This window comes from Carettochelys insculpta, chromosome 2 (assembly GCF_033958435.1).
Source record: "Carettochelys insculpta isolate YL-2023 chromosome 2, ASM3395843v1, whole genome shotgun sequence".
NCBI classification, from domain to species: domain Eukaryota; kingdom Metazoa; phylum Chordata; order Testudines; family Carettochelyidae; genus Carettochelys; species Carettochelys insculpta.
The window spans coordinates 52,754,782-52,770,102 of record NC_134138.1 but is presented as its reverse complement, the minus strand read 5'-3'; the positions used below and the strand labels follow the sequence as shown (position 1 = coordinate 52,770,102).

Below are 15,321 nucleotides of genomic sequence, written 5' to 3'. Positions count from 1 at the left end.
AACCCTATATAATTTTTCCTACCAACAAGCCAGAATTTGATTCCATATATTTACCTAAGTAACAAAAGCCGCATTTAACTAACATTGGGACTGCATCATAAGCCAACAAAAGCCAAGGAATTCAAAGTTAAGTCTTACAATCTATTCTTTACCCACTATATTATAAAGTCAGGGGTTCTGGGCTGGGCAGGTGGTGGAGGAGAGCCACATACGCACACTGCTGTGGTACAAGGGAAATCTGATCTTCCATTTTGAAATTTCCTGGCTTTCATCATTGTTTCACAATCTTAATCATTTTTAACCTACTCCTCAACTCAACTTCAAAGAAAAAAAAAAGATAGGATGTTACAAAATGTGTATTATATTTATACAAGGGATTGGAAAGAGCTCATTTGGAGCCATCTAAGTCTCCATTACAGCCTATCAAGGAAACATACAAATGCATCTTCTACTAAATTTATTTTCTGATAAAAGTTAATTGAAGTGTTTTCCTGTCGATGGGAAATAGCTTTTGTTATTCTTGACTTACGCAACTCTGTATAATCAGTTTGTCAGACTGTAACAGTCTGATAAAATCCATATTTAGTAGTGTATGTATTCACAGTGTAGTTTGCAACAATACTAATATGGCTACGTTTATTAAAATATTAGGGAAAAGTTTCTTCACATGAGCAGAAACAAAACTTTCAAAACTCAATTCATCTGTTTTATTCTATTGTTTGTTGATGCTAACAATTATTAGACTCTTCTTAACTTGTGAGGTGTTTTTGATTTATATGAGTTCAAAACTAAATCTGAGAAAATAGCTCATTTATTTTTAACTCTTATAACTTAAAAGCAACCAAATATAAATGTTTTGAAATTCGCATGAACATTAACTGCTTCTATATCTTTCAGCCTGAAGCAAATTTTAATGTCTGTGTTATAACCTATTGAAAATAGAAATTTATAATAATAGAAATGCTGACACAATCTTAACTTGCATGGCATAAATATGCCATACAACACTCTTTTTATTCTTACTCTTTCTATATATAATATATATGTGTACTTTTACGTAAAAGAAAATAGATTGAAGAATCAAGTTATTATGCATTCATGTATCTATGACGTACCATATATCAAGCACTAGATTATCACACTTACCTTCCAGTATAATTACTGTAAGTTAAATTCCCCAAATACAAACATTTGTTACCTTATCAATGAACAACAGTCAACATGCTCAGCACTTCATTATTCCCAGGGAAATAGTTGCACAAAAAGTCAAAGCTGCCATGAAAGAGACTTTGAAAGTGAAGTGATAGATAAGTGAGTAAGAAAACAGAAAAGATGCCATTCTGTATTAAGGATAATATGAAATTGTCTGGTTCTCTTGTTGCAGAAGAAAATCAACTGCTGGTTAAATAATTTTGTCAGTGGTTTCCACCAACTGTCCAAGGGACAAAAGCAGTACAAAAACAGGAGTCCTTTTGTTCAGTTTGTAGCAGACCATAATTTACAATTGTTTGCTGACAACAAAAGGCATCTAGTGGATTAAAAAAATATGACAAACAGGCATAGTCTTTTGAATTGCCTAAATGAGCTGATGTGTGGTTAATATTATCCTATGCTCTGCAGTTGTGAATACACTCTTTACGTTTTCAGCGACAGCTGAAATGAATCTACTGAATTAATGCTATGGGCTGATACTGGTGCACTTCTAATATACAGCATACAGTACCTCTGAAAACTTCTCCAAAATGCCATCTGCATTGCATATTTGCTGTAAAACTATACCTTTTTCCTCTCATTTTTGTTAGCCATACATATATATATATATTTCTGCTTATGCTCTAAGAAAAAACAGTTTGCAATGCTTTATAGCATGCCACACATGATCGTGAAATAAGTCTTCAAACCAAAATCAAATCATGTAATTGAACAAAAAAAGCATAGTAATTTTCATGCTAGGCTCAATATAAATATAAATTCAAGGCAGTCAAGCTATCCATTACCAAAATAATCATAATCATAATAATATATTTATATGTATATATACCTACACTCTCTAAAAAATGATCCAGTAACATGTATTAGGCAATCAGTAAGAAATCTGTCGAATCTAGTATAAAAATCTTGTTTTACGTAAAAGCCAATGCTGGCTGTTTCAAGTATTTAAGTACTTTTCTCATAACTTTGTGACTAATAACTAGTTGTTTGTAGAAATTATTAATATTATACTGAAAGTTGTATTCAAGTTAAATAAAAAATAACTTCTACTGTTGTTCATTTTTAGAGTGTGCATGTATACATAGCAAAATGCCCATCTACAGATCTACCATAAATATTTTTTGTTGCTGTCACTTCTTTCCTAAGAAATCTCTTCAATGTTTTTCTGCAGTCTTGGAGAGTGAATATCAGGCCATTTGAAAGCGAAAACTAATTCAAACTGATTAGCAACACCAGATTCTCTTCAGTTTGTGCCAGTTTGCAAGTTAAAGGTCAAAGAGCTAAGACATAGGACAGTGCACTTTAAGGAAATTCAGACAGTGAAGCTTTTCACAGAAGACAATGTTTAACTTGGCAATGACAGTCAACAGATCAATAATCAAGTTCAAGGCAAGCTGTTCATTATTTCAAAAGCTACTCCCCTCAAATCCTGGCTTTCATATAAAGCCAGGTGTCTGACTCATGGGGTGCATTCATTCTGACCATCTCTAATAAGTTCACAGCCCAATGACTGTAAAGCCTATCACTGCAAGAAGCAGCTCCTAAAATCAATAAAGAGGTCTGTCAGTTGCTGACTTTTCTCTAGGAAAAAAATATTGATACAAACCTGCTCTGCAGGTCACATGAAAATGACAATACTGCTATTAGCACAAATTACACACAATGACAAAATGCTTTGGTGGTCCCTTAGCTCTGTCAGTGTTTTAATATACAACTTTATGCCAGAGATCTGACTAACCCTTTGAGAACTATGTTAAACATGCAATAGGTAATTTGCCCGATATTCATGCAACATCAGAGTCATCATTTTAGCTTTCCTTTCAAACTGTAAGTCTATTTTCATGTATTCACGTACCCAGGCAAACGGAATTAGCATGCAACATAGTTTAAAACAGAAATTCAATATGTCTAAGATAAAAGGCTAAGCTGTAAAACTACAGCCAGTCCAAAAATCCTAGCTGAGTGCTAGAAGTTAATAAAATACCTATTTGTTTTACCAGAAAGTAGCTGGCCACTATATTTTTGTTTCTGTTCTTTTGTTGTAAATCCTTTTTTTAACAATAATGCAAACAATTAATTCAGAGCCCTTACTTACACTTACAGGATGTCTGTTTTAAAAACCTGAATTTCATTAAACTGTGTTTCTACATACGTTTTCGTCAGTCCTATACTTCCATGGCAACCAAGATTAGCCTCCTTCAGAGTCTAAAAACAAATCCTATAGTTCTCAAAGGGTTACACCAATGTAATGCTAGTGTCAATTTTCTCTGTAACATGACTGTCGCTTTACTTCATTGTAATCCACTTCAGAGACCTACTGTTTTTTTGCTATGCTTTGAAATGAACTTTCCTGGCAGACCTAAGAAAGGCCTGAGGCAGTTGGCCGGGTACAGCTTGGGGAAAAAAAAAAAAGGAAAAAAAAAGCAGGAAAGTCAATAAAAGAAAGAAAAATTTAAAAGATTCCGTTTGAATGAGTATAAATGTGTTAAAACATTGAGGATGTATCTCAGAACAGCTGTATAAAACACAAAATGAATGTATCATTAAGGCTGTTACTATATTGCAGATATTTTGGCCCCTTGTTTGTTGGAAAATGGCTGTCCGAACAGTCTGAAGTCCTGCATGTCATCCAGGTCTCCCACTTGACAAAAATTGTGTGTAGGAGTATACAACTACAGAAAGCAATCCTCTTTGGAGACAAAGCTGTTTGGGTCTTCACACTTTCCCAAAAGTTCAATTGTGGGTTGCTCTGTTGTTTTTAATTTAAAACAAAAAACAATTTTTACTTTCAGCAAAATTATTTTCAAAGGGGAACAGGCTTTAAGGGAAACCAGTAGAAACACTGAATTTTTCTTTTCTTTTTTTCCTCTTCATTAGTTAATCCTGATACTTTATTGGGAATTGAGCGTGCAGAGGAAAGGCCTGGAACCGAATGACAGAAAGACAAAGGACTGAAAAAATGGCAGATACTGTCTATCATGGAAGCTTCCCAGTAGAGTGAATCCCCACTCATGTGCGGGACAGGCAACCCCCTGGGTTTTAAAGATCAGCTCTGATTCAGGCTGACAGATACCTGCTCCTAGCTAGGAAACCGCACAACAGCTCTTATGTTGAATATCAAGTTACCACAAACTCCTGGGAGACAAACCCCCCCCCCACATCACACCCACTCTTGCATAGAGCGTTTGCAGTACAGTATGTGGCGGGGTGTTCCTTTCCTCTTGAACTGGAACACAGTGTAAACCAAGACGAGGAGGCACAAGGCCAGGATGCAGGGAATGACAATGGCTATGGCTTTCACAGTGCTGGCTGTGTTGTCCAGTTTGATGACAATGTCCACATCATCTTGAGGGCTGTGTCGGTCTTTGTCCCTGTCTGTTGGTCCACCACAACCCATAAAATCCTTGAGGATGGATTTGGGATATCCAGGTTCCACCCTGAGCATCTGGTTATTGAATTTCCAATATTCCTTTCCTTTGTAGAAATATGTGAAGCCTGGGAAATGAAAGTGCAGTTATTCATGGTCATGCTAACAATCTGCTTTTAAAGACGGAAGTCAGGCAACCTTCAATATCACCATATGGCACTGAGTTATTTTCTGAGCTCTGGAATCTATAGTAACATGGATAGTTAAAGTAACATGGATATTTCAGGTGCAGATTAGGATAAGAGGCTTTCAGATCTTCCTGGCAATAAGTTTTTGGCTCCTAAGAAAGCTCTCGTCCAAACTGGCACCCAAGGCAGAATTTCACTTCCTTCTTGTCTTTAAAAAATCTTAAATCTCAAGTTTCCTATTTGAATAAACTCAGATCTAGAATAATTCTAATACTATGACTATGAAGAAATGCTAAAGAAAAAAATTCAGGAATTTACCAGGGGGCGGGGGGAATAATTCATTTGTTAATTGAACACCTTATCCAAGTTAGAATTCTACCACAGTACCAGAGCTGTATCCCAACAGTTCAAAGAGTCCAAGTACCTCCCAGGACGGGATATTGATTTGAATGACTTCCAACTCTGTGCTAGACCAGTCTGAAATGAGAATTGATCTGCTGCACTGTTTTCTGAGCCTGCTACTGTACTTCGCATGGAGGAACCTACATGAATGAACAGCTGCCTTACCCAGAAAGAACAGGTGTCTCTTGCTTCAAATTTTCTGCACGGAACTGTTATTTGATCATTTGATAATGCCAAAAAGAAGAAATTGCACCATCTTGCAAAACCCTAAATTATGTTCCTATCCCATCTGAAAAATGGTATTGATCTGGCATGAAACAATCCTTCACAATAGGTAAACTTCCTCCTGTTGTTTATGACCTGTAGCCAGTCAGCTGGAGGTTTCCCTAGCTTTACTTGATAGGCCTCATGTTGTTTACTACAGCGCTAAAGACCGCTAGGAGCACTAAGACAGAGTGGGTAGCCTACTAATAATGCCTGCTGGAAAGACTAGTGGACTAGAAATTAGAAATAACATCAATAATCTCTAAACAAAAGTCAGGCTCTTTCCGTTGTGCATCAGAAGACATTTTAGTGTATTTTCCAATTCAGAACTACATTAAAAAGTCTTTGTTCTCCACACCTGCACATTTAACAATGTGAAAAATAAAAAAAAAATACAGTCACTGTTTATTCAATTCTAGTTATTCTTTGGTTAAGTAGGTGTTACGTTGCCCTTCAGTTTTATTGTCTAAGCCTCTGTATCTTTATTTCCATATGTATAGTTCTAGCAGGAAAGGTATATGACTCATTGAATAAAAAGAAAAATAGTGAACTATAACAAACTACTGTAGGATATTTGGTCACAGAATGCCTTCCATCCCATTGAAATAAAGCATAAAACATCCCTCTTATTATTTCTGTGCCATTAAATTTGTGCTGCAAATGGTGAGATTTCCAAGTGATTAAAAAATCTGAAAGGAAGCTATACTTTAAGCTTTGATGCAAACATGTTTTGTTCATTAGCAAATAGAAAATACAGTCATCTAAACCATAGTTTACAACAGGAAACCACATACATGTGATTTTATGTAAAAAATGTGTTTTCTGAAAAGCACTTCACATGTTGTCTCTTAATAAGATTCTACCTTTGGTAAAAGTAAAGGATACTGATATTTACGTGCATTTTAGCCTGCACAATCAAATGAGAAGGAATAAACCATAGGGATTCAGGAATTGCTATGATGTGGTCCATCCAAGGTGCATCCAAAAGTTCAGAAGGAGTAAGGAACATGCAGTAGGTTTCTGCGAATAGATTCCCTCCCCTTTTCTGACTTTCAGTCTTTCCCTTATTTCTAATAGAGATTGTCTAAACCTGATGTATGATGTTCAATATTCATTCCAGAAAAATCTGCTGATAAATTTATACCACCTACTAGTCTTCAAAGAGAGACATGGCATTGCACAGAGCTATTATTGAAGTAGTCTACAGAATTTAAACAGAAAAAAATAAAGATGTACCACTCAGAAAACCAATTGGCTGCAGCGTTCATGGCCCTGGTATTCGCTGCTTGAACCTATCTAGCTCCAACTTCTTGCCATCCCTTTGAACGTCCCTTCTCTCCAGCTATTTCCTGCTTCCCCAGGGATTCCTGGGTAAGGGGGTGCTGTGGTGCTCAGGTGGCTAAAGGAGCTGCAACTTTATGTACTCTGTGGGGATGAGCAGTTCTCATGCATGCAGGTGAGGTGGGAAGAGAGAAGCAAAGTCTGCTGCTTGCCCTGCCTGTTCCAGCTTGATAAGGGTTCCTGATGCTGCATTAGAAGACAAGACCACATAGCAGAAGGAGCAGGGAAGGTTTCGTGGGCATCGCTCATGGCTTGCTGAGCTTCCAGATCATCAAATAAGTTAGAAAGCATTTGAAGTACTGAGCTCAAGCAGCAGAGGATCTGGGATGACCAGTTTTAATACACCCATCCTTGTGTAATCCTTCTCTGTTTATGGCTGTTGGTTTTCATGGTTTTTGAAGGAGTAGATTTAGTATCACCCATCTGCTATGTCTTGCAATCCCTTCTCAGTTTTTAACAGAGAGTTAAAAAGATGAGGGTAAGATACTTTCCTGCAGATGAAAGGGATTAATTAGCAGAAATTCTCCCTAAGATTTCACCTTAAAGCAATGTGGTAAAATTTCAGGCAAAATTCTTATTTAAGCAATGGAAGGAAAATGCTTTGGAGCAAAATGTAATCAGCATTATTTTAAATTACGCTGCATTTTTCGCCTTTGTTTCTTCTCTTGTTTCACTGTCTCCATGTGCAGTTGCCAATGTCATTGTGCATAGGCTCTTTAAAGAAATATCTATTATACTGCCTTCAGGGATTTTTGGGGCTCCTCAGAGGCTCTCCAAGAGCCCTGAGCATCTCTTATTTCTCCTCTATTCCCTATCCCTCCCTGATGAACTGATGTCATGTTTAGTGGCTCCTCAGACAGCGAAAACTCCTTAAGTGCTGTTCCCGAATTGGGTAGATGATTTCATGCAGGGTCAGACAAGGAGCTCCCACTGGTCCAGGGATAAGTGCTGTGGCTCTGCAGCACCTTCAGACCACTTCTGCCTAGGTGTGATGCTGAAAATAACTATCACTGCAGTGCTAATAGGAGATACATGTATGATTCACAGTACATAATACTGACACTTTCCATGTGATGGTGAGTCCACTTTAGCCAGAAAAAAAAAAAGTACAGTTTGGTGAAGTAAGCAAAAATTAAGAAGCATGTCTAAATGATAATTTGTTTAAGAGAGCAAAGACTAAATCCACTATGTATCAACTCTGAGTGCATAGATATTTATACATATATAAGTATGTATACACACAGAGAATTAGCTAGTGAGTGTGATATATGCAGAGTGTCAGCCTGCCTGACCTACTTTCCTGTTAACAAAACAAAACAAAACAAAACAAAACAAAACAAAACAGAAAATCAACCCTAGCCAAATGCCAGAATCAGTAGAGAGTTCCTGTTGATGGATGAAACAGAGACAAAGCAAGGGAGTGATTCAGTGTATTTCCACAGCAAATTAGTTCGTCTAGTCAGGGGAAGAACCGAAGACTCTGAAATGGGCTACACCAGAAAAGCAAGCTTTACATTTATCTATTAAAGGGAAATGAAAATAAGATAGCAAGAAAGATGTGTGCTGTCTAAAAAAAAAACCCAAAAAACACAGACAAAAGCCCACAAGCTTCCCTCACTAATTTATTACTCATACATGTAGTAGTGCTTGAATACTTGCTGCAGTGAAAAGTGACAGCAAATACGTATTTTTGTTTACATCAAGGATATCTAACTTTTTGCAGCTGAGGGCTGCACTAGCAACTGCTTTTAGCCTTAGGGCAGCACTTAATTTGCATAAAAGGAGTAGATTTCAGTGGTTCTCATTCATATGCAGGTGTGGCCAGTTGCAAATTATAAGTTGCCACGTGAGATACTCCATCTTGGTGCAGGTAACTGCATGGCCTGCTAAATTCCAAGGTATCTGTGAACTGCAGCTCTGCATTTTACGTTTAAGCCATCTTTAATTTACAGATTCATCAGGATACTTCTATTTATATACCAAAAGAGCCTGCTTCTGGACTACAATACAGCAAAATGAATCTAAAAGCTTTCATCTCATATGAACCATTAACAATATGGAGACTCAGGCTATGTCTACACTACGACATAAATTTCAATTTATGGCAGGAAGCTCAATATTACCTCATCACTGTCTTCACTGTAAATACCATTAGCTCGATTTAGGGAGCACTAATACCTATATCTTAACATTGTCAAAAATGGCTGGGTGTAGCATCAAATTCAAATTTTAAAGTTCAAATGAAGTCCAGTGTGGAAGTGCCATGTTTTAAAATCAAATTCATTAGCCTCCAGAGGTGCCCTGTATGTATCCCACAATGCCCCCACTGCCCCGCTCTGGCCATTTCCATCTCTGCTGCTCTCCAGGGGTGCAGAATTAGGTAACAGAAAGCCCAGCAAATTTGAATCTGGCACCTGGAAGCTCATGGCTGTGGGGTCATGTTTGTACGGGAGGCTGAGAAACTTCTTTCTTTGCTATCAGCACTCTGAGTGCATCTACCCATTACAAATAGCCCCAACATGGAGTTCACGGCTCTGTCTCTACCTCTGCTACTTGAGCACTTGGTATTTTTTTCTCCTCTGCCTGGTGCCAGGTACTGTCCCACCGCACCAGATGGCAGATAGGCTGTTGCAGGGGTTGTGCTTGTATGAGAGGCCAAGAAACTTCTTTTCAGTAGCTTACATTTGTGCAGGCTCCCCACGCCCTCTCCCACAGGTGCCATACAGTTGAGGTCTTTCCTGAACCCAACCACATCACATGGCTAGCTCCCTACACAATAAAAGGACGTGCCTGCTGTTCAGTGAGGACCATGCTGCCAGGCAGCACCATGTCCTGGCTTGCATGTGGTGAGGGTTTGGGGGCTTCCTGCTTCTGGGGGGAAGTCTGCCCCGGTGGCTAATATTTTCGGGGCCTTGCTGCCACCAGGGAGACCATTTCAATTAGCTCTGCAACTACGGATCCTACATCTCCCCACCGAAAAATATTTTTGTGGGCTTGCAGATGCCCTGGGGACCATTTCTACTGGCTCTGCAGCCATGGGCTCCCCGCCATCTGCCCCGGATTGAAAAAAAAAGATATTCAGGGAACAATTTCAACTGGCCTATCATCCTCTGATCCAACAGTAAGTCTATGCTGGCCCCCCACCTGAGCACCACCGCTTGTTGAAATTTGACGCGCCCCATCCCCCATGCTGGACAACTCTGTAGTGTAGTGGGAAGCCAAAAATCTTTTTCGTAGCCTTTTCTATCCTCTTTCCTCAAGCTTTGGCCTCCATAACACAAGAAAGAGTGGGTGGAGGGCCAGTTGAGAAGACACAGACACAGACACCTTGTTGCATGGTGAACCCATTGCAGACACCTGCTCCTTTTTGTAAAATCTTTGATATTTCAGTTATGAATTATAGAGATTTCAGCCTCATCCCATTTTGGAAGCCCAAAATCTTTTTCCTAATCTACTCTAACGTCTTTCTTCAAGCTTTGGCCCCCTTAACCCCGGGAAGAGTGTGTGGAGGGCCAGTTGAGAAGACACAGGCTGCTGGGTGATCCCAGGCCACATAAGCTGTGTAATGGACTGAGCAGCAAAAACCCCAGCCTCTGAAAATCTCTTTTTTGAAAACCTTCACTATTCTATTCTTTCTTCAAGCTTTCCAATGTTCCTGTGTTATTTTCAGGGATCACATGTAATCAAGGGAGTGGGGGACAGTGGCTGGAGGGCCACGTGAGAAGAGTCAGACACCAGCTGCTTTTTGAAAAATCTTTGATAATTCAGTTACAGCTACAGTTATAAAAAGCAGTTCAGTTGCAGAAGCAAGAGATTTCAGTTCATTTAGCAATCTTTGTTGATGCCCTACTTTTCCTTCCTTCCTCCTGCAAAAATGGCCATTTGCTTTCCACAGGAGGGGAATGAGGGCAATGCAATGTGGGAAGATGACATCACATATCCACAACCACTTGCAGAGCATGTTTTCCAATGCAGCACCAGTGCAAATATCCAGAATGCTATGGAGCTGAAAGAACTGTGGGATAGGTTCCCACAAGGCACTGTTGCAGCAGTCGATATTTGGCGGCTGACTGTGGCAGCAATAAGTCAACCTTGTGGGGAACCTGTGGGGAGGTGAGGATACTCCCATTCGAATTTATAAAACACAGCGTTACAAAATTGATTTTAATAAATTCGAATTTATCTTGTAGTGTAGATGTTGCCTCAAACAAATACACTAGGATAGGAAACCTATTTTATGGAACACTAAAATCCTACCAAAACAAAACAAATAACCTAAACCCAAATCATAGACTATTATATTAAAATTAACATTATTTAATTCCCTGAACTGGGCTATTAAACAGAGTAATCAAACAATTATATGCAACAATTTAAGAAGAGAGTGAGTTCCACAGCATGAAATATTTCATGTTTGCAAAATAATGAAAGTTCAGTCAGCCCGCCAAATTTTCTAGTCAGTCCTTTCTAGCCATCTTTACACCATGATAATAGATGTTAGAAAATGACTACTCTAGAGGAAAGTGTTTGCATACCATTTTGTTTGTGGACAAAGGCTCCCTGAGGAGATTCTGGGATACCTTTCCAGATTGTGATTGATTTTGGATAGCCAGGGTCCATGGACCTCATTTCTTCACTGTACCTCCAGTATCTAAACAAAGAAAAAAAATACATAAGTATAAATGTGTTTAGAAAGATAGCTGATATACATAATTGCATGCTGTTTGCTTTCGAACGCAGTCTTACATTTAACAACTGAAATTGGGGCAACTATCTAGCAATACTACTAGGTAACAAAGAAATTTAATCTTGATTCCTGATTGGACAGCTGTTTTCAGTAAGTATACCAAAGATAAAAGATGTCCCCTGGTTGACAACTAAATAAACATGAATCTTATTTATAATCAGAACAATTCTGTTGCCTAGGGCCTCGGCACAGCAACACAAGGAAAGATAATGTAGGCAAAAAGCCTACATTATGTTTCATCTGAGATCTTTATCACACAAAAGCCTGTGAATTCAGCATTAAAACTCCCACAGCAAGCTAACTGTACTCCTTAGGTGTATTCACTGCAATTCTCATTTGTTATATGATCATACAATATGTACAAAATAATATAAAATATTACGCACTTTGTGTTTCTCTTTGGTTGGGGGAGGAGCTCAGTGCAGAAATCAGCAGCACAAAAGTTCAAGGCAATTTGAACTTGTGAGACATAGGAATAAATAATGGATCTTATTTACACTGTAAAAGCATTGTTAATATTCAGCATATGTATGCAGGGAGCAACACAAAATGATGTATGTGTGAATCTCTGGTTACAAAATATGTGGTTTCATGGTAAGCCTATATCATATTACAATGACAACAGCATTTTATTTCATTTGGTTTACTATTTTTAAAGGTCCAAGCTTGTTTAGGTATATTAAAGAAAGCTTGGGAAAGGATGTCCAGGTCTGAACTGCGTTTCCCTACTCTTGAAAAGTTGCTGGCTATGAAGATGAAATATCTCCTCCTGAATATTTAGAACATGGCACTTCGGTATATGCTATGATCCTTAGGAAATGTTCAGTGATTTACTGCATGTGCTTAGCACACTACAGCACTTGTTACTGCTCATGACATTACTTCTAAATCAAAGTTCCCTACAATTGAACAGAGAATTATCCTACGTATATAATGAATTACAGTCCTGCTACATAATTCTACAGGATGAATAAATTAAAATATTTAAACTAATTATTAAATTACATGGCATTTTTAATAGTTTACATATTAAATTCTTTCATATGTTCTGGAAAGGTACCCAGTCTTGATTCAAAGACATCAAGAAACTGAGAACCTTCTTATTACTTGGGAGTTTGCTCCCCTGATTAAAACCCTCCCTGTTAAAATATCTGCATAATTTGAATATATTTGGCTTCAGCTTCCAGCCATTGGGCCTTGTAGACCCTTTCTCCGCTAAATTAAGGAGCCCTTTAGTACCTTGCATTATCTCCATGTGCAGGTATTTATATGCTGTAATCAAGTCACCTTTTAATCTTCTTTTTGATAAGCTAAACAGAATGAAATCTATTAAATGCTCACTCTGAGGCATTTTTTCTAGCTCTTGACAGTCAGAAAAATTAAAAGGTGACACATTTAAAACTAATAAAAGAAAATAACTAGCATCATAAAAATAAGTTTTCTGACTGTGGCACAAAATATTTTTAAAAACCGGATCCTTTAATCTAGTTACATATTCACCAGTAATCAGACTCCACAAGTCCCATTAGCAATATCACTCTGTCCCTGCATCTTAACAGAGATTTTGGATCTCCTTCAGAGCAACATGATAAACAGGGAGAAACAACGTATAGAAATAATCAACGCTCATCTAAAGTATTACATGAATCCAGTCTTTATTCTTGCATCATTTTAATGGTGAATTATTTAGTTTTCCATATTCTCTTCCTCATTTTTTAAAACAATCTTTTTTTTTCTTTTCCTTGTTTCCTGTGTCTCTGAGATTAACACTGCAATTTCCCTTTTTTGTATCCTCTCCCTCTTCACTGTGTCTGACTTTCACTTTATTCTTTTTTCAGTTTTACTCTTCTATTTCCCTCTTGTTTCTACTTCCTTATTCTGCCCTGAATTCTTTGTTGCCCTTGCTCCCTTTTTTCTTCCTCCCACTTCTACACAATTCCAAGTGTCCTTTCTTTAGTATTCCCCCGTCAGTGGTTTCCTTATCCTTTTTCCTGTCAGCCAGGCTGCCAAAGAGGAGGTGAGGAGGATGTTGCCTTCACCCACAGCGATTCTAACCAGCCAGGGCTTCTGGTCACCACACCATCACAACCATAGGAGTGGTCACAAGCACAGCCCTAGGGCTCTTAAATTGCCACTGGAGCACTGTGTGGCATGCTCTGGATGGATCTCAGGGTTGACTCGGGGCATGGGAGGGCCCCCTAGCATTATCCCTTCCATCCAAGGGCCTGTTTCTTCTGGGAGTGCAGAGCCAACATCCCCCATCATCTTGCTCAGGGGCTCGGTGAGTCGGTTGGCCCTTGAACCTGCCAGGATGTCTGGGAGAGGTGGTTCTCTTGAGCTTTCAAAAATATGTACTCTGGTCAAAAATATTTCCCCTCGACCATCTATCTGGTGTAGGCCTGAGAGCCCTGTGACTGTTGACCTTTCTACAGTGCTGAGAAATCCTATTGTGTCAGGGCTAGCCATAGCAGTATCTCTTTTGTGTTTTGTGTTTGAAAGAAAACTCTGACCTGCCAAATTCCAATATTCAGACTCCCTCCACCAGTGCCGATTACAGATTAAAAGTGCATTGATAAAACTAGACATGCTGGGGCTCCTCAGTGAATGATGTATTTGCAGTTATGAGGGTGCACTTCATGTGCTTTATCTCATGCTATTTATTCAGGCAAACAGCCAAATAGAATAATGTTACGATTTTAAAAAGAAAAAAAAAGTTGAACTTTTCAGTGCTGAAAAACATATTAAATTTTGCCCTCAAGTTACTGTAAACAGGGTCATGGTGAAAAAAAGTATAAGCTGAACAGACACTGTTGTAGTCTGATCAGAAAGAAATGTATCAATGAGCTTCAAGCTCTCCCAGCTCCTATCACTCTTTTTCAATTATTCAAGAGCAGTATCTCCTTTGTCTCACTGGCCCACTGGCATGTTTATGGTAATTTCCCTGTGTTCCCACACAGAGGTTAATTTAGTACATACATTCTCTAAACAATTTGGGCTTAAAATTAATCTTCATGTTGTTGTAAATTTTATAGCTGATGTCTTAGATTTCTCAAGCTACCCATCCTGCACACCTTTTGTTTACATCACTGTCTGAGGACTTTGAAAACTATTTCTAGATTCTCTCATGGAGCATATACACAATATATTACTATCAGGACAACACAAACCTAGTGCTCCTTTACATAGCTGGAGTTGGAGAAACATATCTACCTGCTTTGACATCGGCATTACATGTTGACTATTTTTCATTCCTCTCTCATGGTACAAAAAAGCACCACTGTGTTGTACTGAGTTTTTGGGAGAAAAAAAAAAATAGACACAAAAAGCCCAATACCAGGATTAAACATACAATTAATACCAGCAGGAGAATTCAGCTCTAACATTACATTAAGAAAAAAATTGCTATATAAACAATACATACTGAGATGCTTAGTGGGATATGGGTTTATTCCCACTGGTGGTCAATATCCTATAATAGCTCAATTATCTCTGCAAGGCTTATGTTCTTCGATTTTCTCCTTACCTACTGTATTGCATTTTGTACTCTGCTGAGCCTCATTATGCTTGTTATGGCTCCAAGTAGCAACTCCTGCATCAAGAGAAGTTTACTTTGATTGTTCTCTGTTTTATGTTACTGCTAACAGGATTTTTAGGAAGGTCTTGACTTGAACAAACTGTCTGTGCATGGGACTCTATTATATTATGCCTTTGTTGAGTAAAGCCTAAAGGAAGTTGAGGTCACACAAAACTCTTAATGCACGTTTGCCCAGGAATATGCAGTCAGAAAAGTATTAATTGAT

General features: G+C 38.4%; 1 protein-coding gene across 2 annotated transcripts in view; it reads right to left on the bottom strand.

Annotated features, from left to right (window-relative positions):
- Positions 1-313: 313 nt before the first annotated feature.
- The window catches only part of MMP16 (matrix metallopeptidase 16), a 286,894-nt gene continuing 271,886 nt past the window's right edge, over positions 314-15,321 (bottom strand). For both annotated transcript variants that reach the window (XM_074986986.1, XM_074986987.1), the window contains 2 exons: positions 11,310-11,425; positions 314-4,707 (listed from right to left, as the gene is read on the bottom strand). In XM_074986986.1, coding sequence (XP_074843087.1) covers positions 4,373-4,707; positions 11,310-11,425 — 451 coding nt within the window. In that variant the 3' untranslated portion in view covers positions 314-4,372. The remainder of the gene's footprint in view (positions 4,708-11,309; positions 11,426-15,321) is intronic.